General features: G+C 38.1%; 1 protein-coding gene across 1 annotated transcript in view; it reads right to left on the bottom strand.

The window, feature by feature from the left end:
• Myh15 (myosin heavy chain 15) overlaps nucleotides 1-25830 on the bottom strand; it is a 119995-nt gene that overhangs the window by 24472 nt on the left and 69693 nt on the right. Inside the window, 6 exon segments of the mRNA XM_090330959.1 lie at nucleotides 4348-4463; nucleotides 7762-7886; nucleotides 10495-10844; nucleotides 14289-14485; nucleotides 16623-16741; nucleotides 20874-21000. Of these exon segments, the coding sequence (XP_090187085.1) occupies nucleotides 4348-4463; nucleotides 7762-7886; nucleotides 10495-10844; nucleotides 14289-14485; nucleotides 16623-16741; nucleotides 20874-21000 (1034 nt within the window).

Genomic DNA, 25830 nt, shown 5'->3' with positions numbered 1-25830 from the left:
CTGGCAAAAAAAAAAAAAATTAAAAGTTTCTGCACAAAGGCATAGCTACTACTAAAGTAGAAAGATATTCAACCAACTGAGAAAGATATTTACCAATAATAATCAGATCGATGCTTAATATCTACAGGGAACTCAAGGAACTAATTCCCTCCAAACCTAACAAACCAATCACTAAGTGGGCAAGGGATCTAAAGAAAGACTTATCAAAGAAAGAGCTAAAAATGGCAAAGAAGCATATGAGAAAATGCTCATCATCCATGGTCATAAAGAAATGCAAATAAAAACAACCTTAAGATACCACCTTACCCCAATCAGAATGGCCAATATTCTGAACTCAGACGATGGCAAATGCTGATGGGGATATGAAGACAGGAACTCTACTGCACTGCTGGTGGGAATGTAAACTAGTACAGCCACTCTGGAAGGTAGTTTGGAGGTTCCTTAAAAAACTAAAAATAGAACTTCCCTATGATCCACCATATCACAGCTAGGCATCTATCCTGAGCATCATAACCCAGGATATGATAAGGACACCTGCACAGCCATGTTCATCTCTGCATTATTCACAATAGCCAAGAGATGGAAACGACCCAGATGCCCCAGTACAGATGAACGGATACAAAAAATGTGGTACATACACTGGAATTCTACCTACCCACCAGACAAGATAAAATAATGGCATTCGCTGGGAAGTGGATGGAACTCAAGAAAATCATATTAAGTGAGATAAGCCAAGACCAAAGGAACAGAAGGCCACATGGTATCATTAATATGTGGACGTTAGATCCAAACAGTACGAGAGAGATGACTCAATACTCGGATACTCAAGGTCATTGACATGAACTTCGAGATATAAATACAACTATATAGACATATAAATCTATGATTGGATACATGTTATATAGATATTATGTAGATGAATATCTATCTATAACATATAAACTCTCAGCTTAATTTTAATTTTGTTCTTAAATTTAGGTATCAGTAATTGCATATAAAGATTCCATTCTTGAATACTTGTTTGTTAAGCTTGACATTTGAAATATAATGTAAAAAATCAGTGTTAATAAAAATATTTTAATAAAAAACAAGCTGCAAAACAGCATTTGCAAAGAAATGGATATACATCTATGAAACAGTTGAGGTGAGTCAGAACATTTCATTTCTCAATACTCTTGCCAAGAGCTGAAGACTATATAATTTTATGAGTTGAAGAACTTGGACTGCAGTGAGGTATACCATCAAAAGCCTCACCCAAATGAAATGTGTGTGTTCGCACATGTGTGCACACATACAGATTGGTACTGAGACTTGAGTTCCTGGTCTTGCTCTCTTGCTTGGCTTTGTTTGCTCATGGCTGGTGCTCTACTCAACTTATACCTACAGCCCAGCTTTTTTGTCATTTACTTAGAGTCCTGTAAACTTTTCTACTCAGGATGGCTTTGAACCATGATCCTCAAGTCTCAGCTTACTGTGTAGAAGCCTCCTATATAGGCATAAGCCACTAGCACCTCGCTCAAATTTTTATTTGTGTGTTTCTGCACCAATGGTAGAATGAAACTGCCTTCTGTAATGACACTGAAAAGTGACTTGTTTTCTCCCTTAATCCTCCCTGAACTCTGATTTTGGAGGAAAAAATTAATTTACATTGTCTTAATTTATCGAGATTGTGTTGTTGCCCATCAGGACAATTTAATTCTTTCAGAAACACATGTCATACCCATGCTAGCTAGTTAAGATAGGATAGAGAAGAGACTGTCCTTCTTCCTTTAGAGTTTTTCAGAACAAATAGAGAAAGTATTATCTGTCTTGGGTCAGGAATGGATCTTACACTGACTTGTCATGGACCCTACTTCCTCACATTTGAGGTGACTGGAAAGCTAGCCCAGGCTGTAAGCAAGTAGGATATGATTTCCATTCCCGCGGGGTCTAAGTGAAGCTCACTTTTCATGAGCCTGTTCCTCTGATGGAGGAAATGAACTCAGACGCAGTTACTGATATGTATGAGAAATAAGTCTTTTGGCTCTATAGCCTCACCCCTCTGCTAACCTCATCTCTTGAGATTGCACAGGTTTTCTTACCTAACCTCAGGCACTGGGCCTTTGTTTAGCTCTTAGAGCACAGTCCTATAGACCTGGAATTATATAAAGTTAAATGGGACTTTGAGGGCTAAATTATGTATCTTCCAAATTCATAAATTGAAACTCCAAACCCAGTACCTCAGAATATGACTGTATTTGGAGACAGGACCATATTTAAGAGCCTTTGAAAGGATAATTGAAATAAAATTAGACAGTGAGGGTAGGGCACTGATTGAATAGCTCTGGTATCCTCACAAAAGGAGAAAGGTACCTACTATAGATGAAACATCATGTAGGAACACATCAAGGCGGCAGTTATCTTTCTGACAGCCAAAGACAGATGCCTCAGGAGAAATCAGGACTAATAAATCCTTCTTTCCAGATTTGTAGTCTTCAGAACCAGGAGAAAATTAGTCTTGAACAAGCACCCAGTATCTGTGTTTTTTGATAATTGTCTTTGCAAAGTACTATGGGGCACTCACACAAAACAGCACAGAATGTTTCAAATGTTTTCTCTCTTCCAAAGGGGAAATTCTCATTTCCCCATAGCCAAATCTCCCTACATGAAAATCCTCAGTACAGAAACACATTCTATGGCATCTAGCAATGTTTCCAATGTTGTCTGTGAAACTTCATGGATGCCTGTGGAACAATAATATGTGCTATTGTTTAAGAGGAATGGAAACGATTCCAGCCTGGAAAATGACTGCTACACAACACATTTTATGCAACATGAAGAAACCTTGAAATGAAAATCCTTTAAGTATATTTTTGAAAGAAAATTAAAGCGATGAAGCCCAGCTTTGTAAAGCATTCTTTTGTTCTATAAACGGAGAAGAGAACATCAAATTTTAAAATCTGGATAAAAGCTTAAAATGTTGAAAACGGTCTAATTTCAAATCAATAGTTCATTGAGCTACTTTTTTTCTGTTATAATATTGTTCATCCATATTGAAGAAACACGATTTTTTTTCTCCTTGGTCTGAATATCTACAGTTTAGCATATCTGACATATGCAGCTTTGACTTAAAGAAATTGATCCGATAAATCATATCATCATTCACTTCATGTGTTTATAATTGTGCCTGTGATCTATAGAGTGTGAAGCAGTTTACCAACATTAGCCTACTTGTGTTTCTCTACTCTTTCTGTGATAGTGAGGGCCATATTTCTCCCCTTCACATCCTCGAGAATGAAAAAGTGGAACGCTTCAAGTCATCAGCTTGCAATAACAAAGTTAAGGGAAGCCAAGAGTCCTGTCTAATTTACTTTTGACTACTGAAAACTCAGCAGTTTCAACAAGGGTTTACTGCTCTTGTCAAATAAATGCATGGAGAAACATGCACAGCGCTATGATGAAACATTAACTTTCATATATGGCACCAAATTGGTCATCCTTCCATCCATTGTCTGGCATTATCAGTATGTTTCTTAAAAATTTAAGAGAACAACTTGCCAGGTGCAGTGGCTCATACCTGTAATCCTAGCTACTCAGGAGGCAGAAATCTGAGGTTCATGGTTCAAAGCCAGCCTGGGCACTGAAGAACCTGAGACTCTTACCTCCAATTAACCACTAGAAAACAGGAAGTGGGGCTGTTGCTCAGGGGTGGGCAGTAGCCTTGAGCTGAAGAACTCAGGGACAAGACCCAGGCCTAGAGTTCAATCCCTATGATTGACGAAAGAGAGAGAGAGAGAGAGAGAGAGAGAGAGAGAGAGAGAGAGAGAGAGAGAGAGAGAGAGAGAGAGAAACAACTTATTGCAGTAGACATGGACAGTGTACCTAGTCCTAATATATGTAATTGTAGGGTTTATTGCTATGTTGGCAGTTATTGTATATAGGAATTCCTTATATCTATCTACACACATGAATTATATATATATATATATTAGATATATTGTACAGTGGAATATATAGTTGAAAATTCTTTCATAGAGTTAGACCATATTTTGTGGCACTTTTTATTGTAGGGATAATATATAGAGGGGTTACAGTTACATTTGTCAAACCTTGATACCCCTTCTCATGTTTTTTCCCCCTTTCCATCCCAACCCCCTCCCAATCATCTTGTTTTCCCCGTTCCCTTCCCTATTTCAAATAAACAAATAAATATATATACACTACACCAGGTAACTAGCCTTGAGCATAAGGACTCCGGAGACCACACCCATACCCTGAGATCAAGGCCCAAGGCTAACATGCACCCCCACACACACACATACAATTTCAAACCATGTAATTGTTGCTTATTCACATAATCCTCCATACCTAAAATTTTCTATTTCTTCCTCTTTCTCTGAAAGCTTTTTTTCAAGTTCTGCTTTTGCTTCTAAGAGTTCAAGCTGGAAACGAACAATCTTACTTTCATTCCGTTCCAGAGCTCCCTAAAATAAAAAAATTAAAAGCATTTGATGAATATTCAATTGGACCAAAAGCTTGCTTTTCTTCAAACTGCATGTCACTAATATAACTCCTATTAAAGTTTCTAAGGAGGGTTCATTTCAAATCAGGCCTCTAAAGTTGAAAAGAATGAAAATCAAGAACTAATTTCCTTGTAACGTATTGGTCTTTTAGCTGAAGCTCTAGAACTAGAACTGTGAGTGGCAGAAAATTTCAATTCTTCTGTGACTATAAGTGTCTACATTTGTTGCTCTTGTTTCTACTATATTTGGAGTTAATCACCAAAAGCAAACCTAGAACACAGAAGTTGTTAACTCTTCTCTGGAATACTTTGATTCTGGAAATCCTAGAAAGATAGAAGAGTTCAGGGTATTCAGGGAGCAAGCAACAGTTGATCAAGCAATACTCAAATACCATTATAGGATGAACAAATAAATTTAGGAACCACTTTACACAATATCAGCATAAGACACTATCATCTTAATTATTATTATCATTATATGAATGATTGCTTTGAAATGCAAGATAGTCCTCTAGATGCCATGAATTATTTCCGGAGATGTAAGGGTGTTTCAATTTTTTTTTTTTTGCTAGTCCTGGGCTTGAGTTCAGGGCTTTCCTCAAGGCTAGAGCTCTACCCTGAGCTACAGCACCACTTCCAGTTTTTTTTCTATGTATGTGGTACAGAGGAACTGAACTCTGGTCTTTGTGCATGCTAGGCAAGCACTCTACCACTAGGCCAAACTCCCAGCCCAGTGTTTCCATTTTAAAAGTGTAAGTTTGACAGTCTTTAAATGGATTCAAAAGATAGCAACACATCTAAAAGAGGAAATCAGAAGTAAACAGGAACAGCAAAAGCACTTAGAGGCTACTGATGACAAAGGAAGTAAGAGTGATATGGCTAACTGGTTAGTTACCTCCAGACAGTTCAAAAGAAGGGAAATTTTTATAACCTGCTTTGGGAAGTGTTTAACACTTATCACATAAAGTAAAAAGGAAAACTGAGTAGCAATGTTCAAAAAAACATAAAACATATTCAGGAATTTTGCTAAGCCTCCTTTGCTCCTCTCTCAGCACTCACATCAATATAAACTCAAAGCAAATGTTTGGATAGCAATTTTGTCAAAGGGAATCATATAGTTCCCCCAGGGGGAAACGGTCATCTCTAACCCTCTAGAATTCACTTAGAAGGTAAATCTTTGGAGAAGGTGACCTGGAAGAATTTAAAAATAGGATCCAGTGTTTCATAAAGGCTCACCTAGAAAAGAAATAACTGATTACAAATACATGTCCATGTTCTGTCTACAGAACTTCAGTAAAGGCTGTTAGAATATACTGCCATCTGGTGGTACTAGAAGGTATGTTATCTAAGGCTATAGTGTTATTTCCACTTTTGACTGGTTTGATTTAAAATACAATTACTTTTTTTTATATCGTGGGTTGACAAGATTTACACAGGACTAAAATTATCCATCAGTAATATTTAAATACAAAAAAATTGATATCAATCTATATAAACGTTCTTTCTTTTGCTTACATAGTGGTCTATAGCCAGTATGACTAGAGAACCCAAACACAACTAAATGAAACAAGCTTCACCAACTGTACGAGAACCAAGCTTGCACGGGACACTGCACTGGTAATTGAAGGGATTCTACATAAAATGTAGCAGATCTCAGAAAACACCTATGCAGGAAAGAGCATGCACTGTCTAAGTAGAGACTAATGTGGACACATCCACCTTACAATTTCACATAGGGGCATGCTGATGACTAAGCTGTACAGAACAGTCCTTGGGATCTTGTTTTCCATCACCATGCTTTTAAAAAGCCTCCTGTATAAACCTAGCCATCTTGCCCTTCAAATATATATATATATATATATATATATATATATATATATATATATATATACTACTGACTGGTGTGTGTGCAGACAGGAACCAGATTTCAATGTTTCTGATAGAGTCATTCAAGTGTTCAATCCAAAGGTTCAGCTAGGACAAAAGGAACTATGGAGGCTGAATAACCACATACAGACTGGCAGGATGAACTCCCTAACCTCTTCATCTTAACCTCTTTGGCATAAAGTCACCTTCAGGGTCATTTCAGTCTCTAGCACACAGGCAGGAAGATAATCAGAGGCTTTTTTTGAACTTTGAACTTACAATACTAAAAATACTTCTGTAAGATAATCTACACATAGTTGACCTTGCAGAAACAAGGTCATCTTGAGAACACTGCTTTGGCATTCCATTTGACCAAAAGCTGTTTGGTAGGAAGTGTTTTTGTTTGTTTGTTTGTTTGCCAGTCCTGGAGCTTGAAATCATGGCCTGACCACTGCCCTTGGGCATTCTCAAGGCTAGAGCTCTACCACTTGAATCACAGCAACATTTCCGGCTGCTTTTTCTATGCTTGTGGTACTGAGGAATCAAACCCAGGTCTTCGTGCATGCCAAGCAAGCACTCTATCACTAGGCCAAATTCCCACCCTAGGAACTGTTTTTGACAAGCTGTTTAAATATATAGCTATGAGGATAGTTATTCTTTCAACTTTTGTAATTATTTGTCAGTCCCCTCTTTCTTTTTTTGCCTTTGTTTTTATTTTGTGCTAGTACTGGGGCTTGAACTCTGGGCCCAGGCTTGGTCCTTAAACCTCTCTCTGCTCAAGGCTAGCACTCTACGACTTAAGCCATAGCCCCATTTTCCAGGATTTTCTGAGTAGTTTATTGGAGAAAAGAGTCTCACAAATTTTCCTACCCTGGTTGGCTTTGAACCATGATCTTAAATCTTAGCCTCCTGAGTAACTAGGATTACAGGCATGAGCCATCCAGCAGCAGCTCTTTCTTCTAAGCCAACAATGCTCAAAGTCAGTGCTTGTCAATGTGAAAGTCCCAAAGAAAACCCCAAGGGAGCTTGCTCAAATGAAGATTTTGAATCAACAGAACCAGCAGAGATTGGGAATGTGAATTTCTCACAGTCGCCTAGGAGATTTTAAGTAGTAAGACACTAGGCACTGGGAATAAGTGAGTAAATAAGTGAATACTATAGTCATGGTTTTTGTGTTCACTACAATCAAAGGATTTGTAATTAGCCTGTTTTAGAGCCTCAACTTCTTTCTTCATGAAGGAGGGCAATGGTTTTCTGGGGTCAGGACACAGCACAATGTCTATTAATCACTGAGCACGGTGAATGAGCGCTAGGGTGTGGTTGCTGCTGGTTTTACTAGAATGTGAATCTTCTACAGAGCCTAAGGGGGAAAACTTCCTTCCTGGTGGTCCGACCTCAGTTTCTTCCAAGGTCACCTGGGCTTCAATTTTCTCTTGTTCAATCAGTTTCTTGACCTTTTCCATGTTGGATAAGTTCTTGGTCACTTCTTTAACCTGGCTTGTGAGAGCGGCGATCTGTTCTGGAGAGAGAGGGAAGACAGCTAGCTTAGTGAAAGGGCTGCATATATTAAACCCATGATACCAAAGCCCAGGTCTTCTCTGAAAGACCTGCTAGATCACATGGTCCTGGGTAACCTGATGGCAAAACCACTCCTACGCCTCAGGAGACCTGATGCATTTTTACAAGCTTTCTCTTCAACAGGTTTCTTTCACCATCGGTTTGAAAGCTGTCACAAGAATTGAGGAGGATGGGGCTGCCAGAATCTTGGGTGTAACTTCATATGGTGGCGGCTCTGCTTGTTTAGAGCTCGGCCAGTTCAACAGAGAAGTCCTCACAGGCACAGACATAGAGGATCCTGTATTTCAGTCAACATCAGGGGTTGCCATTGTATCAGCCACACTGGATACTGTGACAGGAGCAAAGCCCAAGCCAAGTCACTGTCAGCTGACGAGGTATGGCTCCAGATAGGCTAAACAGAAGAGCTTTAAGAAAAATATAGCCTTTAGCTTGAACACATGACAGTTCTGGCTGGACTCTTACAAACACAAGCCTTTGACAGAGTGAGGAACCCAGAAATAACAAACTCAACCACCAGTACTGTGCTGTAATGCAATACAGTGAATTGTATACTTGTCTCTGTGAAGGGAGCCATTGTGTACTATGATATAGACCTCTGTAGCCCAGGCTCCCGGTAGTGTGCTGTGAGCTTTTCAAGATTACCTGTTCTTGTGGTTCTGTGATCCTGGGCTATCATGAGTTATATCAATTGTTTTACGTGCATACACACACAGAATGAGATTTCTCATGTGAATTATGATCCTCCTTTGACAACACTACCTGTCAAAAGTCAAGTTCCCAAGGGATCAAACTCTCACTATCCCTTAAAATTACCTGAAAATTTGGAAAAACAAAAACAAAAACAAAAAAAGGTATATTCTCAATTCTTACCAGCTTCATTGGCTTCCCCTGTGGGTTTTCTAGAACTAGAAATTAATTCAGAGACTTCCTTAGTTACAGATCAAGGAAGCAGAAATTCTGTTTCAACAAACATTCTAGGTAGTTGGGATGTAGCAATTTTTTCTACCTCCATCCTCAAACATTCTCTCAAATGCTAAGCATAGACAATGTAGGTCAACAGAAAAAGGAACTTCCATATATATCTCCAGCAATAATGAATTTGCTTCCAGTGCACACAGGTTTTCATGTGTCTCTTATTGGTACTGGTCTTAAATTACTGTTTGGCAGTATACCAAAATTTTCAATTCATTTGTTAAACCCAGTAATTCCTTTTCTAGGTATCTGTGTGACTGAAACATTTTCCTTATGCATAAATATATGCATATGAATGTGTAAGAGACGATTCTTGTAATTGTGAATAATGAGTTCTAAAATAAAGTCTATTTAAATAAGTGATGGTCATCCTTATTATAAAACACTATATAGAATGTGGAAGGTCTCCATGGAGACACATACACACAAAAATAAACTGCAACAAGGTGCATGAGAAAGTAGTAGAGCCAAGCAATTAAGAGTGCACTTGCTGGAGCCCAGATGGCTGGGCTCAGATATTAAATCTGCTGCTTACCAATTATAAATTCAGACAAGTTATTTAACCTGATGTGACCCAGTGCAATATCCATTATGCAGGAATGAAAAATGTAGCATAGTAATTCTTGTTTGTGCTGAACAATTAGTAGTTGAAAATACAAAGATAGATTGTACCTGGAACAAAATGTAAATGAAAACAATATTTGTTTGGCTGAGCCTGGTAGATTAATAACTGAATACTGATCTAATAGACGGAGATTGTGAATAACATCAAACCAGGCAAAAAAATTGAGACCCTATCTCAAAAAAAACTGTTAGGGCAGGGCACAGTGACTCATGCCTGTAATCCTAGCTACTCAGAAGGCTGAGATCTGAGGATCAAAGCCAGCCCAGGCACAAAAGTACCTGAGACTCTTATCTCCAATACCTCTAGAAAATGGAAAGTGGGGCTTGCCTCAAGGGTAGGGTGGTAGCCTTGAGCTGAAGAGCTCTGGGACAGTGCCCGGGCCAAATTCAAGCCCCATAACCCACTATATATACATATACATATTGTGCATATTAGGGCATAGTGTTCCCTATCTGTAACCCAGCTACTCTGAAAATATAGATGTAGTAGGATCAGAGTTTGTCTTTCTTATAAAACAAACGAAAAGCCAACAGATAATATGCCTGGCTCAAGTGGAAAAGCTCTTTCCTAATGAATAAGAGGCCCTTAGATCAATTCCAGTGCCACCAAATAATAGTCACATTATAAAATACATTGATAAGTGAAAATAAAGCTATTAGTGTGTGTTTTGATTAAAAGATATACCCATGAACATAAATTGAGAAAGCTGGGTGAACCTATGGGTAACAAGAGATTTAGGGATGGTAGCCTTTACACCATGGAGCTATAGTTAAAAGTTAGTACAAATAAAATTTACAGTAACAAAAATTCAACCTAAAGTATTAAAACTTGAGGACATGAGCAGGAACATGGAAGTGCCTAGCATCTCTACCCACAGAATGTCGCTCACATACAGTGAAGTTATCCCCTCAGCTCCTGGCTCTTGTTTGGCTGTAAGCACAGCTGAGAATACCTTGGAGACTCTTGTTCTCCCTCCTCAGGGTCTCTTGGCCCTCTATGCTCTCCTCATAGGCATGCTTGAGCTTGAGGATCTCAGTGTTGAGAGCCCGGGCCTCCTCCTGAGAGGCAGCCAGCAATGCCTGCGACTCCTCCTCCTTCTGCTTCCAATCAGCCAGGGCCTGGTCAGTGTGCTGTTGCTTCTGCTCCAGTGCAGATGCCACAGAGCGCGCCTTCTCCAGGTCAGATAGAGCGTCCCCAAGCTGGAGCTGCAGTTGGTGCCTGGTCCTCTCCAGGGAGGCATTCCTGGAATGGACTGCGGTCATGGCTTCTGCAGCCTCCTGCAACCTAATGGCCAGCTTCTTCCTAGAAGAGGAGACCCAATGAGCCTGGAACATCAGCACTCATAGAACTCATCAAGTCTGTCCTGGGTTAAAGACAATGACTGAAAACAATGCAGCGTGATCTCTGAGGTAGCTTAACAGGAACAGCACAGGCCACACCTAAGACCTTCCGAGTCCCCCTGTCTGTTGACCACCGTCCTCTGGATCCTCTTTCCACATGGATTTTATTTCCCTCATCCTTTGCCCATCTGGACTTAAAAATCTCAGGATCACTTTTTTTTTCTTTTTTCTTTTCTTTTTGCCAGTCCTGGGCTTGAGTTCAGGGCCTGAGCATTGTCCTTGGGCTTTTCCTCAAGGCTAGCTCTAGCTCTTGAGTCAGAGCACCAGTTCCTGCTTTTTCTATGTATATGATACCAAGGAATCAAACTCAGGTCTTATTGCATACTAGGCAAGCACTCTACCACTAGACCAAACTCCCGGCCCCGGGATCACTGTCAATTCTTGTATGTAGTTGTGCATCATAAAACTTAAAAAAAAAATTCATTAAATGTCAATATAGACAACTTTTCAAGAAATAGGAAAAATAAGATTGCTCTGAATATCTCCACACTCACAATCTATTTGAAAATCCTTACACATGTGTACTCTCTAAAGAACATTGTAGTTTTTACTTTCTTTTGTCATTCAGCTCATTTTCTCGCCCCTTTCTCATGAGGTTCTGAAACATAATACAATTCTTTCTCTTCTCTCTAAATGTTTTCTCCACATCAGTTTTTTTCCCAATTTATATGCCAGATGCAACCCTATCATCATGTCCACATAAAAATAACATATCTCCTCTTATGGATCCTTAGGCCCCACTGTGTTCTTGTAGGATCACAAAGAGATTATGCCGTTTATGAGATTGAATCTTCCACCATCACCACAGTATATCACCATTAGGAATTCTCATGAATGTAATGTGTTCCAGAGTGGCTAGCTGTCCCATTCTTACTATATTATTACAATTCATAAACTACCTATCAAAGCTTTTCTGCCTAGATATTGATCATAGTGTATAATTTTTTTGATAAGTTGTTGTAGACAGTTGGCCAGTATTTTGTTGAGAAGTTTTGCATCGATGATCATCAAAGAAGTAGGTCTATAGTTCTCTTTCTTTGATGAATCTCTGTCTGGTTTGGGGATGAGGGTTATACTGGCTTCATAGAATGAGTTTGGTAAAGAACCTTCATTTTCAATTTCATTGAAGAGCTTGAGGAGTATTGGTGGAAATGGAAATACCTCCCATGCTCCTGGATTGGAAGAATCAACATTGTGAAAATGACAATCTTGCCAAGGGCTATCTACAAATTCAACGCAATACCCATCAATATCCCAATGGCATTCTTTAAAGAAATAGAAGAGGAAATCCAAAATTTCATATGGAATAATAAAAGACCCCGTATAGCAAAAACACTTCTTAGCAGATAGAATAGCGCAGGAGGAATTTCAATTCCAAACTTTAGACTCTATTACAGAGCTATAATAATCAAAACAGCTTGGTACTGGCACAAGAACAGGCCTGAAGACCAATGGAATAGAACTGAAGACCCAGATATTAAACCACAGACCTATGGCCACCTAATCTTTGACAAGGGAGCCAAAAAAATAGAACGTAAGAAAGATAGCCTCTTCAACAAGTGGTGCTGGCAGAACTGGTTAAGCACCTGCAGAAAACTAAAGTTGGATCCTTCTTTGTCACCCTGCACTAGAATTAACTCCAAATGGATCAAAGACCTGGAGGTAAAAGCTAACACACTGAAAATTGTACAAGAAGGAATAGGAGATACACTAGGCCTCCTTGGCACAGGTGGAAACTTTCTTAATAAAGACCAAGAATCACAGCAAATAAGAGAAAGGCTGGATAAGTGGGACTGCATTAAACTGCAGAGCTTTTGTATGGCAAAGGACATAGCTAGTAAATTAATTAGGAAGTCTACAGAGTGGGAGAAGATCTTCACCAACCAAACAATGGACAAAGGCCTCATATCTAAAAATATATCAACAGCTCAAAAAATTGAATCACTCCCAAACTAATCTCCAAAGTAACAACCATCCCATTAAAAAATGGGCCAAAGACTTAAAGAGAGTCTTCTCTGAAGAAGAAACAAAAATGGCCTATAGACACATGAAGAAATGCTCAACATCTCTGGTCATAAAAGAAATGCAAATCAAAACAACTCTAAGATTCCACCTCACTCCAGTTAGAATGGCCAGGATCAGGAAAACGAATAACAACAGATGCTAGAGGGGATGTGGCCAGGAGGGATCACTACTACACTGTTGGTGGGAGTGCAAACTCATTCAACCACTATGGAAAGCAGTATGGCATGCCTCAAAAGGCTGAACATAGAACTCCCCTATGACCCAGCAATTCTACTACTTGGCATTTACCCAACCATCCAGAAACTAGGGCATACTAAATCCACTAGCACAACAATGTTCATTGCAGCATTATTCACCATAGCAAAGATATGGAACCAACCTAGATGTCCCTCAGTTGATGAGTGGATCAACAAGATGTGGTATTTGTACACAATGGAATTCTACGCTGCCCCATTTGTTAGGAAATGGAAAGACTTAGAAAAGATCATATTAAGTGAAGTAAGCCAGACTCAAGGGAACTTAGGATCAATGGTTTCCCTCATTTGACATAATCAGTAGAAACCTTGGGCTCTCCTAGCAGAGATTTGCAATAGAGCAAAACCTTGATACATAAGGCCATATGGTATGAAGCTAATTGAAAGGACCTCCAGGATACTGAAACAAAAGCCATATAACGAATGATTGTTGTCCTTAATGTATTATGTTATCTCTCATCTCTTTTGATGTCCCTTGGTTATATCATACTGTTACCGTATCTCACTTTGTTATCTGATATATTGGATATATTTGTATTTGGTTATTTGAAATTGGATAGGGAAGGGGAGAAAACCAAGATGTGGGGTTGGGGGAGAGGATAATGGGGACAAAGGGTATCAATGTATGTGAATTAATACACCTTCTATCTGGCAAATATCATGTAACCCTTTTATTAATTACAATAAAAAATTTAAAAAAGAAAAAAGAAATGTCCTTATTACCTTACTTATGTAAGTATAACCCCCTTGTTCATCACCTTACAACAAATTAAACAATTTAAAATATTAAAAAGGTGCAGAAAACCAAAACAGAAACAAACAAACAAAAAAAGAATACCACTACAAAGAGGTTCCTTTCCCTTCCTGAAGAACTCCTTAAATATCAGTAAGATTATATTACAAATATTGGGCCCTTAAGTGTATATGCTCCTGAATATTTCAGAATTGATTCTAGACTCATTCATGCCCTTACCAAGGATTTGTTAAGTACCTCCCATGAGACAGTCCTTATTACCACAGTCCTGTAGATAGCCAACTCCAGCTTAAGGGTAGCTTGCTTTACTCACCTGGCACATTCTAAGTCTTCAGTTCTTTGCATGACATCATATTCATATTGGAGTCTCCACTGAACAGTTTCAGTATTGCCTTTGCATAGGGCTTGGTGCAGTTTGGCCTTGAACTCCTGTTCTTCTTCATACTGCTCTCGCAGGAGATCAAAGTCATGCTTTGCTGATTGCAGGGCATGGGCCAGGGCACTCTGACACTATAGGGGAACATACATTTTTAAAAAGACACCCCCACAATTAACAGTGGGATACTTGGGAGTGATCTTTGTTTTTCAAATAGGGTTAATAATTCAAGCTAAACCTAAACAGAGTCAGATGACATCACAATGGGAATTGTGACAAGAGGAGTATGACAAGTGTGTATGAGGCACGGAGTTTAAACTCAAACACTGCCAAATATAAAAAAGTATGAATAAACTCTCCAAGGTTTTTTTGCCAGTCCTGGGCTTGAGCTCAGGGCCTGAGCACCGTCCTTGGACTTTCTCAAGGCTAGAGCCTCAGCACCAGTTCTGGCTTTTTTTTTTCTTCTATGTACATGGTTCCAAGGAATTGAACCCGGGTTTTCATGCATGCTAGGCAAGCACTCTACCACTAGGCCAAACTCCTGGCCCCTCTCCAAGATTTTTTAAACATCCACATACAGACAAAAAAAAATAAATTTGGATAATTCTATAAGTAAAAAGAGACAAAGGCATAAAATAATAAATGAAACTTTCACCAACCTTGGAGAAGATAATGAACATTTAGGTCCAGGAGAATCAAAGGACATGGAAAAGCATATCAAACATAAAAGCCCAGGAGATAAACAAGGAGAATTCCAAAAACAGAAACAGAAGAGCATCAAGTCACATTTAGGGAAATCTTAAGTAGACTAACAGTAGATTTCTCAGCAGAAGCCTTATAATCCATGAGAATACAAAGTTCTGAGAGCCCAAAAATGCCAACCAAGATTATATTCTCAGTAAAATTAACATTCAACAATGGAAGATAAAGAAAGACTATCTTAGATGAGCAAAACTTAAGATATTTCAATATGGTTACTCTTCCCAGAAGAAATATAATTGCCATCATAAAAACATGTACATATCACACATGTACACAACATCAGTACCACAACAACCACCATCACCAAAATAAAAAACAAACATCAGAGAAATAGAAATAAAGAATAAAACATGCAAAACAATGAGGAAACAATTTTAAAAATTAACAGCAATAGCTTAACACCTATCAGTGACAAGTCTAGATGTAAATTGATAATTTTCTCAACCAAAAAGATATGAAGAAGTTTCAAGGGAGGAAAAATCCAACCATTTGCTACCTATAAGAAATTCACTTCATTTGCAGCAGCTAAAGGAAGGACATTCTGTTCAGTGAAATTGACCAGACACAGAAAGCCAAATATTACATATTCTCACTCAACTATGTTGTACAACACAATAAGGTGCTGTATAGCCTAGAACAATTACTAACACATTTCAAATTATGTAGCAGAAAATAATTCAGATCCTAATACATAAAAATATCACTTGATGAGCTGGAAATACCAATTACCCTGATTTGATCATCACACCTTATGGACAAATGTTGAATTGTAGTGTTGTGTTGCACAGATGTATATAATTAGATGTATAAGTAGATATATATGTAAGCTCTTCTAATTAATATTTTAAACTATGTGTAGTCTAGAAAATAAGGAAAATAAGTTGACACTGTTTTAAAAACAAAAATGTATCTCAAATCAGGCAAGTTAGTTTTTTATACCTCTACCCTCAGAGTATATTACCTTTGCAGTAAGATTATGCATGAGTGAGGAATGTTAGGGTATTACAACAAATACATCAAATATAAACTAATAATTGGCTTTATATACTAGGACTCAATGATTGTATCTCTGAGTCACTATGGAGTCACCTATTAAGAAACTAAAGTCTCAGAAAGAAATCACATATTTCTGTGATTTATTGACAATTTAGTTTTGATCTAAGCTAGGCCATCTTTTGTAATTCCAGTTTGTTGTTTAATTAGACTTCCTGGTGAGCATTTAAACACACTTATAAGGACCTTTCTGTTGTCTGCTCTAATAGTGCACAGTTTAAAGACATACTTTTCCTGCCCCACATCTAGCAAACTACAGAAATGATTTGAATCCTGGCAGATATTTCAGTTGTCAGAATTCTGTCTGGCACATATGAGTTCTAGATGCTTTCTTCCCATCACATCTAGAGCATTATCCATTATTTTTTTACAGGAAAATATATTGAGATTGACTGACCAAGCACTATATTTCTAGCATGCAGTCAGGTTATTGATGAGAAATAATAGATGAATTACTCGAGTCTCCTCTTGTAGCTGTCCTCTGAGTTCTTCAATTTGCTGAGTGCAGTTTCTCTTTTCCCTGGAAAGTTGGTTTATCAGAATCTCTTTTTCTTCCAGTCTCTTTAGGAACTCACCTACATAACACACACACACACACACACACACACACACACACACACACACAAAATTAGTTAATCACAATCTTTCTTAGAGCTTCCCTTACTCAACAACTTACAGGCTTTATGAGCAACTACAATCACTCCTACCCAGATATTTTGTAATTGTTATTGTAAAGGTGATGCACAGTGGGGCTCTACTTGCATAAGTCAGATAAAAAGTACATTTATTTTTGAACAGTGTCATCCCTTCTCTCCCTCTCCCCTAGTTTTTCCCTTGCATTTCCACCCATAAGTTTTATGGTTCACTTTCAACAGAGCATCTAGTTAGTATGACCAGTGCATTTGTTCATCCTTTGTCCTACCATTTTGGTTCCTCTTTTACACTTCCAAAGACAGATAAACAAATTAGACAAAAGGAAAAGAAAACAAAAGCATCAACCAAGAAAAAAACCCTTGTTTTCATTCTCTAGAATTCATTTTGATGAACATTTTATGACAAGATGTACATAGCTGTTAAGCTTTGTGATCCCCTTCTAAGTGTATCCTCCTGTAGTTCCACTGTGTGTGAATGTCTTAGAGAGCTGTATAATTTATTGAGTCACTGAATTTTTTTGTCTTACCATCCATTGTGTTTACTTGTATAGTTATAGGCACATTCTAGTATCACAAATGAGGTAAGCCATTTAACCTATGTTTCTTTGGGTCATGCTTACTTTGTTTAATACAATTTTTTCCAAGTCCTTCCATTTCCTTATAAATTGTACAATATCATTCTTTCTGATGGATGAATAAAATTCCATTTTGTGTATACATACTACATAGGTATAAATCATTTGCACCTAGCGTCATTAAGAAAATTCTTAAGTGAAAATGACTTGAATAGTGAATTTAGTGAATAAAATTATAATTAGTGCCATGGTGACTTACACCTGTAATCCTTGCTACTCAGGAGGCTGAGATCTGAAGATTATGGTTCAAAGCTATAGTCTCACACTATAGAAGGTGAGACTCTAATCTCTAATTAACCACTAGAAAACCAGAAGGTGTCATAGCTCAAGGGGTAGGGCGGCAGCCTTGAGCTGAAGAGCTCAGGGACAACGCTCAGGCCCAAGAGTAGGGAGGACTAGGGCAGATGCCTTCCACTGAAGAGCTCAGAGATAGTGCCTCAGCCCAGAGTTCAAGCCCCATAACCGACCAAAAAATTGTAATTAGCACAGTGTAGTGCTGCTAATTAGAGTTATTAATATGTTTTACCACTTTGTACTGACAATCTTTTCTGGCCTATGAATATAAACAGACAAAGAATTCACAAAAAAAATAGGACCTAAGTATTGTAACTAAACATCTTTTAATCTCATAGAATCTACTGCTTCTTACAAAGGCTAGATATTAGAAATATTGTGATTAAATAACTTTGCGATTTTTTTTTTATGTAGGTGAGTTCCTAAAGAGACTGGAAGAAAAAGAGATTCTGATAAACCAACTTTCCAGGGAAAAGAGAAACTGCATTCAGCAAATTGAAGAACTTGGAGGACAGCTACAAGAGGAGACTAGAACAAAACATCTATTATTTCTCAAACTGCCCTAAGCAGTTTGAAGATTACTGGGAATCTGTAGCCCAATTTTAGTTATCTGCAAGTGACACAACATACTTCAAAGGATTCTGAAGAAATGTAAATCCATGAAGAGATTGAGACTGATGAATCACTTATATCACAGTCTAATGTCCACTGATGACTGAGTCACATGTAATATATCTCCTCTGAGAGCAGGGCATGATGGGGTAATAGAATAGAACATAAGACCAAGAGAGGGGGTAAAATATTCCACAAGAAATGTACTCATTACCTTTCTTACATAACTGGAACCCCTCTGAAATCACCCTTATTATAAAAAGGAATGCTACTACACTCTTTGTGGGAGTGTAAACTTGTTCAACTACTCTGGAAAGCTGTATGAAGATTCCTCAAAAGACTAAACATAGAACTCTCCTATGACCCAGTCATCACACTTCTGGACATTTACCCAAATAACCACAAACAAGGCCATACTAAAGCTATCAGCACACCCATGTCCATTGCAACATCATTTACTGTAGTTAAGATATGTAACCAACACATATGCCCATCAGTAGCTAAATGGAAATTTGGGAAGAAGGCATAAATTGCTACTTTTGCCAGTTCTGGGCTTGAGCTCAGGGCCTGAGCACTTATCCTTGGGCTTTCTCAAGAACAGAGCTCTACCACTTGAGCCTCAGCACCATTTTTGGCTTTTTTCTATGTGTGTGGTACCGAGAAATCGAACCCGGGTCTTTGTGCATGCTAGGCAAGCACTCTACCACTAGGCCAAACTCCCGGCCCCGAACTACTGCTTCTTACCAAGGCTATTGATAAGATGGGTGTGGCACCAGGAAAAATCCTAGGGTAGAAAAGAGGCCACAGGAAGTGCTTATGACTTCTTGAGTGGTTGATTCTAAGGACTGAAAGTGATTGTTGCGCTAATGGCTAATCGTCAACACATAGAAAAGGAGCTTGGTGCAGTCTCAACTTTCTTATTTTCTAATGCCTTATTTTAAAAGTCTTAAAAGCCATATAACAAATGATTGTTGTCCTTAATGTACTATGTTATCTCTCATCTCTTTTGCTGTCCCTTGGGTATCTCATATTGTTACAGTTAATCTGATATATTTGTTATCTGATATATTGGATTTATTTGTATTTGGTTGTTTGAAATTGGATAGGGAAGGGGGAAAACCAAGATGGGGGCGGGGAGGGTAATGAGGACCAAGACATGTGAAAGGGTATCAATGTATGTGAATTAATGCGCCCTCTATCTGGCAAATATCATGTAACCCTTTTATTAATTACAATAAAAAATATTTTTAAAATGTCCAATTATATAGGATGTCCTAAAGCCCAGATGTCCTCACTCTCTTGAAGTGTGTGCTTCTGTGTGTCAAGATTATAGATATACTTTTAGAATTACTAATTCCATCTGTAGAAGTATATTCAAAACTAACTCGAATTATTGACAACAACTACCTATATACTAATCACACAAGAAAAACAAGTCAAATTACAAAGTATTGCAAAGGAAACCCTAGTCCATCTGTTTGACAGATTGGGAAAAATTACAAAGTATTGCAAAGGAAACCCTAGTCCATCTGTTTGACAGATTGGGAATAGCCATTGTAAATGACTGAGTGTGTGACACGCATATGCACACAAAAATATGATAAATTAAGAAAAAATCCTAAAATATCAAAGATTATAATTTGAAAAGTCCAATAGTAATTGATGGGAATATCCATGGGACATTTATCTCATTTATCTATCAATGTTTGCAGAATATTGTACCTGCTAAAGGACTGATACATATTAATGATCAAAACAGTTTCCTCATGGAACTCATATTCTGAAAGATGGACGGAAAATATATTATTTTAAGGATAAATTGTATATGTCATATGATATGAGTTAAAAAAAGCATATCGGTATTCAACCCATTTGATAAACTCAAATGTTGCCTTCACAATAGACTAACCTGACTTTTCCTCTATATCTCCTTGATTGGCCATCATCTGCAAGTCTTTGCAGAATAAGTTCAATATTCCAGGTAGAGAGAATAGCTAAGAGGAAATACCTATGCCAGAGCTCCAGGGTTGGAGTATGTTTTGTATATTCAGAGCATATCAAAAGGCTTAACAGGGCTAAAATAGAATGAGAGAAGCATCGAGCAGAAGAAAAATTCAGAGGGATAATGGAGACATGATTATGTGCACTCATATAGACTAGTCCTGATTATGGCTTTTACTGGATGTAAATAATATAAAAATAAAGGGGACTCATTATTTAAAATTTGAAGAAAAAACCTATACAATGAAATCCAATTTATAAGAAAGAGTCACATTTGTAGATGAGGTAGGTTCCTTTATTGGTCCTACCGACTGTGTATTATTTTTCAGCTAGGCAAGGTCACCCAAAGAAGTATAGAGGTGAACTTTCTCAGACAGGATGTGTCTTTAGAACAAGGTAATTCAGAGGCTGCATTCCTTGCTAGCCTAGTCAGTAGGTGATGACAATATTGGTTATACCTCCAAAAGACTACCAGGATGGATTATTAAAACCAAGGCAGCATATTTACTTACCACTCTCACTCTGCAGCTTTGTCTTCTGTGCTGTCATATCATTTGCCAACTGTGTCATCTCATTCAATTTTGTATTTGCTTCATTCAAATGCCCTTCATACAGACTGCAGAATTTGTCAGCATTAGCCTGAGGTGGTAAAGAAGGATTGGTCTAGATTAATTAGTTGCACTAGAAAGAAGGAAATCAGTGGTTATGAGGTCTTAGTGTGATGTTTTCTGTATTGAAGATCAGCAGGAAATTATATCTTATTATTTAAGGTAGAACAATAAGTTCTAGAGTCTATATCCATAAGTGTGATAAATCTCTCAGAGGATAACTCTCAAAGAAGCAGTCCAACTGGTTGGATATCAGAAGCCTCTAGAACTTCTTGATCTTTTTTGGGGGGGAGAAGGGGAGTCATGGAGCTTGAACTCCACCTGGGCATTGTCCCTGAGCTCTTCAGCTCAAGACCACTGCCCTACCCTAGAGCCAAGGCCCACTTCCCATTTTCTGGAGATTAATTGGAGATAAGAGTCTCTTGGCTGGCTTTTTATTGCCAGAGCTGGCTTTAACGTTGATCCTCAGATCTCAGCCTCCTGAATAGCTAGGATTACAGGTGTGAGCCATGGTGCCCAGCTACTTTTTGCTCTTTTTTTTATTATTATTTCTCTCTCTCTCTCTTTTTTTTGCCAGTCCTGGGCTTGAACTCAGGGCCTGAGCATTGTCCTTAGACTTTCTCAAGATTAGATTTCTACCACTTGAGCCTCAGCACCACTTCCAACTTTTTTTCTATGTATGTAGTACTGAAGAATCGAACCTGGATCATTGTGCATGCTAAGCAAGCACTCTACCAGTATGCTTAACTCCCAGTCCCTTTTTGCTCTTTTGAAGAAGGAAACATGTCAAACACGGGTGTAGTATAAAACAAGATCATGTTTTTCCTTTTTCTTTCTTTCTCATTAGGATTCATATTTCATGAAGATCGAGATTCTACTTCACCAAGACTCTCCAGTGCCTAAAATAATACCTACATAACACAAGTACCTCAATAAACAAGCAACAAATTGCATAGAGTGAGAAAGGATGATGAGGAAAAAGAATCTAGAGGTCTGACCACACAGGCTAAAATCTGTAGATGGCACTGATGCGCAATAGCATGACAGAGGGAATTTGAACTATCAGAGCAATTGCGGCCTTCTAATCACTATATCTCTGGGCTGATGGTAATCCTGTTGGGCTAACACTGAGATCTCATTTTTCAATTTTGCAAAATTGAATTTTCATACTTGAAAAAGATTATATGCCATTGGCTTTTGAATTTTTCTGACTTAGGTAACCAACCTAACGAGCACATTCTTATCAACCACTGGCAACTCAAGCAAATGATTTTGAGACTGAAGATTCTTAGAGAGAGGCATGGTGGCTCACTCCTGTAATCATAGTTACTCAGGAGGCTGAGACCTGAGGATCTCGGTTCAAAGCCAACCCTGGTACTAAAAAGCCCACGAGACTCTTATCTCCAATTAATCACCAATAAACCTGAAGTGGCACTGTGGCTCAAAGGGTAGGGCAGAAGCTTTGAGCTGAAGAGCTCAGGGACAACACCCAAGCCCAGAGTTCAAGTCCCATGACCAAAACAAAACAAAAATGACTCTTGAATGTAATGAGTATGGAGTAAAGGATGATCTTATCTATCAGTTTGAAACAGTTTATTGTTTCAATGTCATAAGTGGTACATATATATTAGTAAGTTCTCATAATTCATAGCTTTGTGAAACTCTTCTAGAAGTTATCTTTGCATGTCTTCCATCTGTCCCATGAGTGCTAGCAACTATAAAAATATTAGAAGTTCACATGTATTTCTAATTCAGCCTTTTTTCTAAGTTCTTTAGATGTGTTAAGCTTCGAGTCATTTGATAGCCCTGTGGCCATAGTCTCTGCAAAGAAAAAGAGCTCTGGAATTAAAGGATAGGGAGACAGGAAAGGAAAGGATTACACCAGCATCTGCATGAGAAAACTGAGAAACTTGATGAAAAGATGGAAGCTGACAGTATGACTAATAGCCATAGTGTGAATCTAATCACTGCAAAATTCCAATGGCCAAACACAAGGGGCATTTAAACAGTGATGTTAGGTCTGGTCCTCTAGAAAGCTTCTGAGTCAGCCAAAACCTTGGCCACCTCCCACTAGAGACTATGATGTATTAAAGACCAATCTCTTTAGTGAGTACTTCTGAAACTTATGTGAAAGACCTTTAGCCTACACCTATATCCAATGTGTGATTGACACAAAATAACCTACCAAATTCCTAAGGTACTCAAATTATTGTAGTTGTTACTGGAAGACGGGTGAACATACAAACTGTCACATTCAAATTTTCCTGATAAATTCCAGCACCCAGATGATTGTTTTTACTTGGTCAGGATATGCGCAGAGGTTCACAAGCAAGTAAAGAGTCAGGTAAAAGCAGCACCCCCAGTTGGTGACAGATAAGCACTGCCAGGTATTTCCACCTGGCATGTCATCCTCATTGTGTGTAAGCTTTGTGTGGTTGCAAACCCAGACCTGGCAGAGATTCAGATATCAGGTACTCACACAATACCGTTGAAGCATAGAGGTTGTTTAGCCAAGCGTGCTCAACTGTCCACACACCACACACACACAACCAAAGACAAATTGTTGTAACTGTTTTCAGGTTTCCAACCACTTTAAATCGAATTCTGAATGTTGAAAGTTTGCTAACACTTCTGAAAGCAATTTTGACAAAGTTGGCATAGTCACTTTTTTCCCTCACAATACCCCTCAAATGCTGAGAAAACAGCATCAAAGAGGCATACTATCTTGCCTAAAATCATAATGCTAGTAAGAGTCAGGACTGAAATTTACACATGCCATTTGAAGTAGTAGTTACAAAATGAAATGTTAAGAATTAACTTTGTGTACTAGTGACTTAGATGGCCAATAATCCTGGATCACTTGGGAAACTGGATACAATTATGATTATGTGAACCAACTTTGTTTTAAAAGTCCACTGATAGGGCCGGGAGCGTAGCCTAGTGGTAGAGTGCTCGCCCAGCATGCATGAAGCCCTGGGTTCTATTCCTCGGTGCCACATACTCAGAAAAAGCCAGAAGTGGAGCTGTTGTTCAAGTAGTAAAGCTCTAGCCTTGAGAAAAAAGGTATCCTAAGACAGTGCCCAGGCTCATGACTGGAAAAAAGATTTAAAAACAAAAAACCTCCACTGACAAATACCTATCAACTGAACTGGCAAGAGTCTATCCATGTGTGAAAGAAGTGGGACTTATATTTACAGCCGTCAATATGCTACACATATACTTGCAAAAAGAGAAAGGATAATGACCACACAGTCAAGGATATCAGCAAAAGAGAATCCCTGGCATACATGTTTGTTAAATATGACATTTGAAATATGATGTAAAAATCAATGTTAATAAATTCTTTAATAAAATAAATAAATATATAAATAAAAAATAAATAAGTTGGGGAAAAAAGAGAAGCCAACACTTGTTGGCTTTCCAGGTTTCAGGAGTAATTTTGGGATAAATCCATGTAGTAGTGGCCTGCTAAGTTGTGCATGCTTGAATTTTTTCTTTTTTTTCCACATCCATAGGTACTGCTAACCACAGGACTAGTTTTTCCAATTAATAAAGTATTTATAAAAGCAGTATTCCTGGCCAGGCACCAGTGACTCAGGCCTCTAATCCTAGCTACATAAGAGGCTGAGATCTGAGGATCAAAATTTGAAGCCCGCCCAGAGGCAGGAAAATCCATGACACTCTTATCTTCAATTAACCACAACACAGCAACAGAAACAATAAAACAAGAGTGGAACTGTGGCTCCAGTGGTGGAACACTAACCTTGACTACAAAAAATCAGGAACAGAGCTTAACCCCAGAGTTAAAAAAAAAAGCAGTAGTTTTGGTAAAAGACATAGATATTTCTCACATGGTGGCCAACAGAAGGATATAGTATGAAAGCAACAGAATTTCAAATGAAAGCATAAAAAGAAACAATAAATTTTGTTGCCATGGAAGGGAAGGTTAATGAAATGATGCGCATTCATTTTATAGCTGCTTCTTAAAATGATGCATAAAAATATTGCCTTGAAGAAATGTGGGAACGAATGGGAATTCAAAATAATCAAAAATAACTGGAAGATTGCCTATCACTTCTAAATTGCTCTGGGCTTCTCTATGAGAATAATACATTTTGAAATACTTTCATTTCCATTGTGTCACTGAGCATTGGCTTTCTTACCAATATAATTTGGAAAAAGATAAAAACCAGTAATTCAAATAAGAGCTTAGCATAATGCATACGCCTTTGAATATAAACAGAATTAATTTATCCTACCAAAAAAAAAGAGGCAGCAGCAGAATGTAGTCTATCATGGACATACACAGAATTCAAGTTGAGATCCAACTCTAAATTGTGTGACATTGCACCAGTCACTGAACTTTTGAGTCTCAGGAGGCAAATGAAGAAGTAAATGCCAGTAACTGAGTACACAGTGTACAAAAAGCTGAAAAATAGGAGCAAAAAGAGACTTACAGATCGTTTCCAGTTATGTAAGGCTAACTTATTACATAATTTGCTAGTATTAGTGGGACCCTAAAAGTGTTAAAAGAGAATTCAGAAACCTTTAATACACAAAGTTGCTCACTAGACACTACGTTGGAAATGAACTTTGCAACTTGAGAGCAGAGTGGGGAGTAGTAAGCATGAGAAAATGAGGGAGGGGTAACAATGTGCAAAAAGAAATGTATTCATGCCTTATTTATGTAACTATCACCCCCTGTTCATCACTTTTACAACAAAAATAAATACATTTTCAAAAATTTAAAAATTAAGGTGTACTTGAACATTCCAGTGAAGGAAATTCATTTGGAAAGGACACATTGTTGAAAAATAATGAATAGTTAGTGCTTTGACCCAACATTTTAACTTGGCTGTAA

The sequence above is a fragment of the Megascapheus bottae genome, chromosome 1, assembly GCF_031878675.1.
Source record: "Megascapheus bottae isolate mThoBot1 chromosome 1, mThoBot2.hap1, whole genome shotgun sequence".
Taxonomy (NCBI): domain Eukaryota; kingdom Metazoa; phylum Chordata; class Mammalia; order Rodentia; family Geomyidae; genus Megascapheus; species Megascapheus bottae.
The sequence above is the reverse complement of the archived record's forward strand: the minus strand, read 5'-3'. Positions and strand labels throughout refer to the sequence as shown.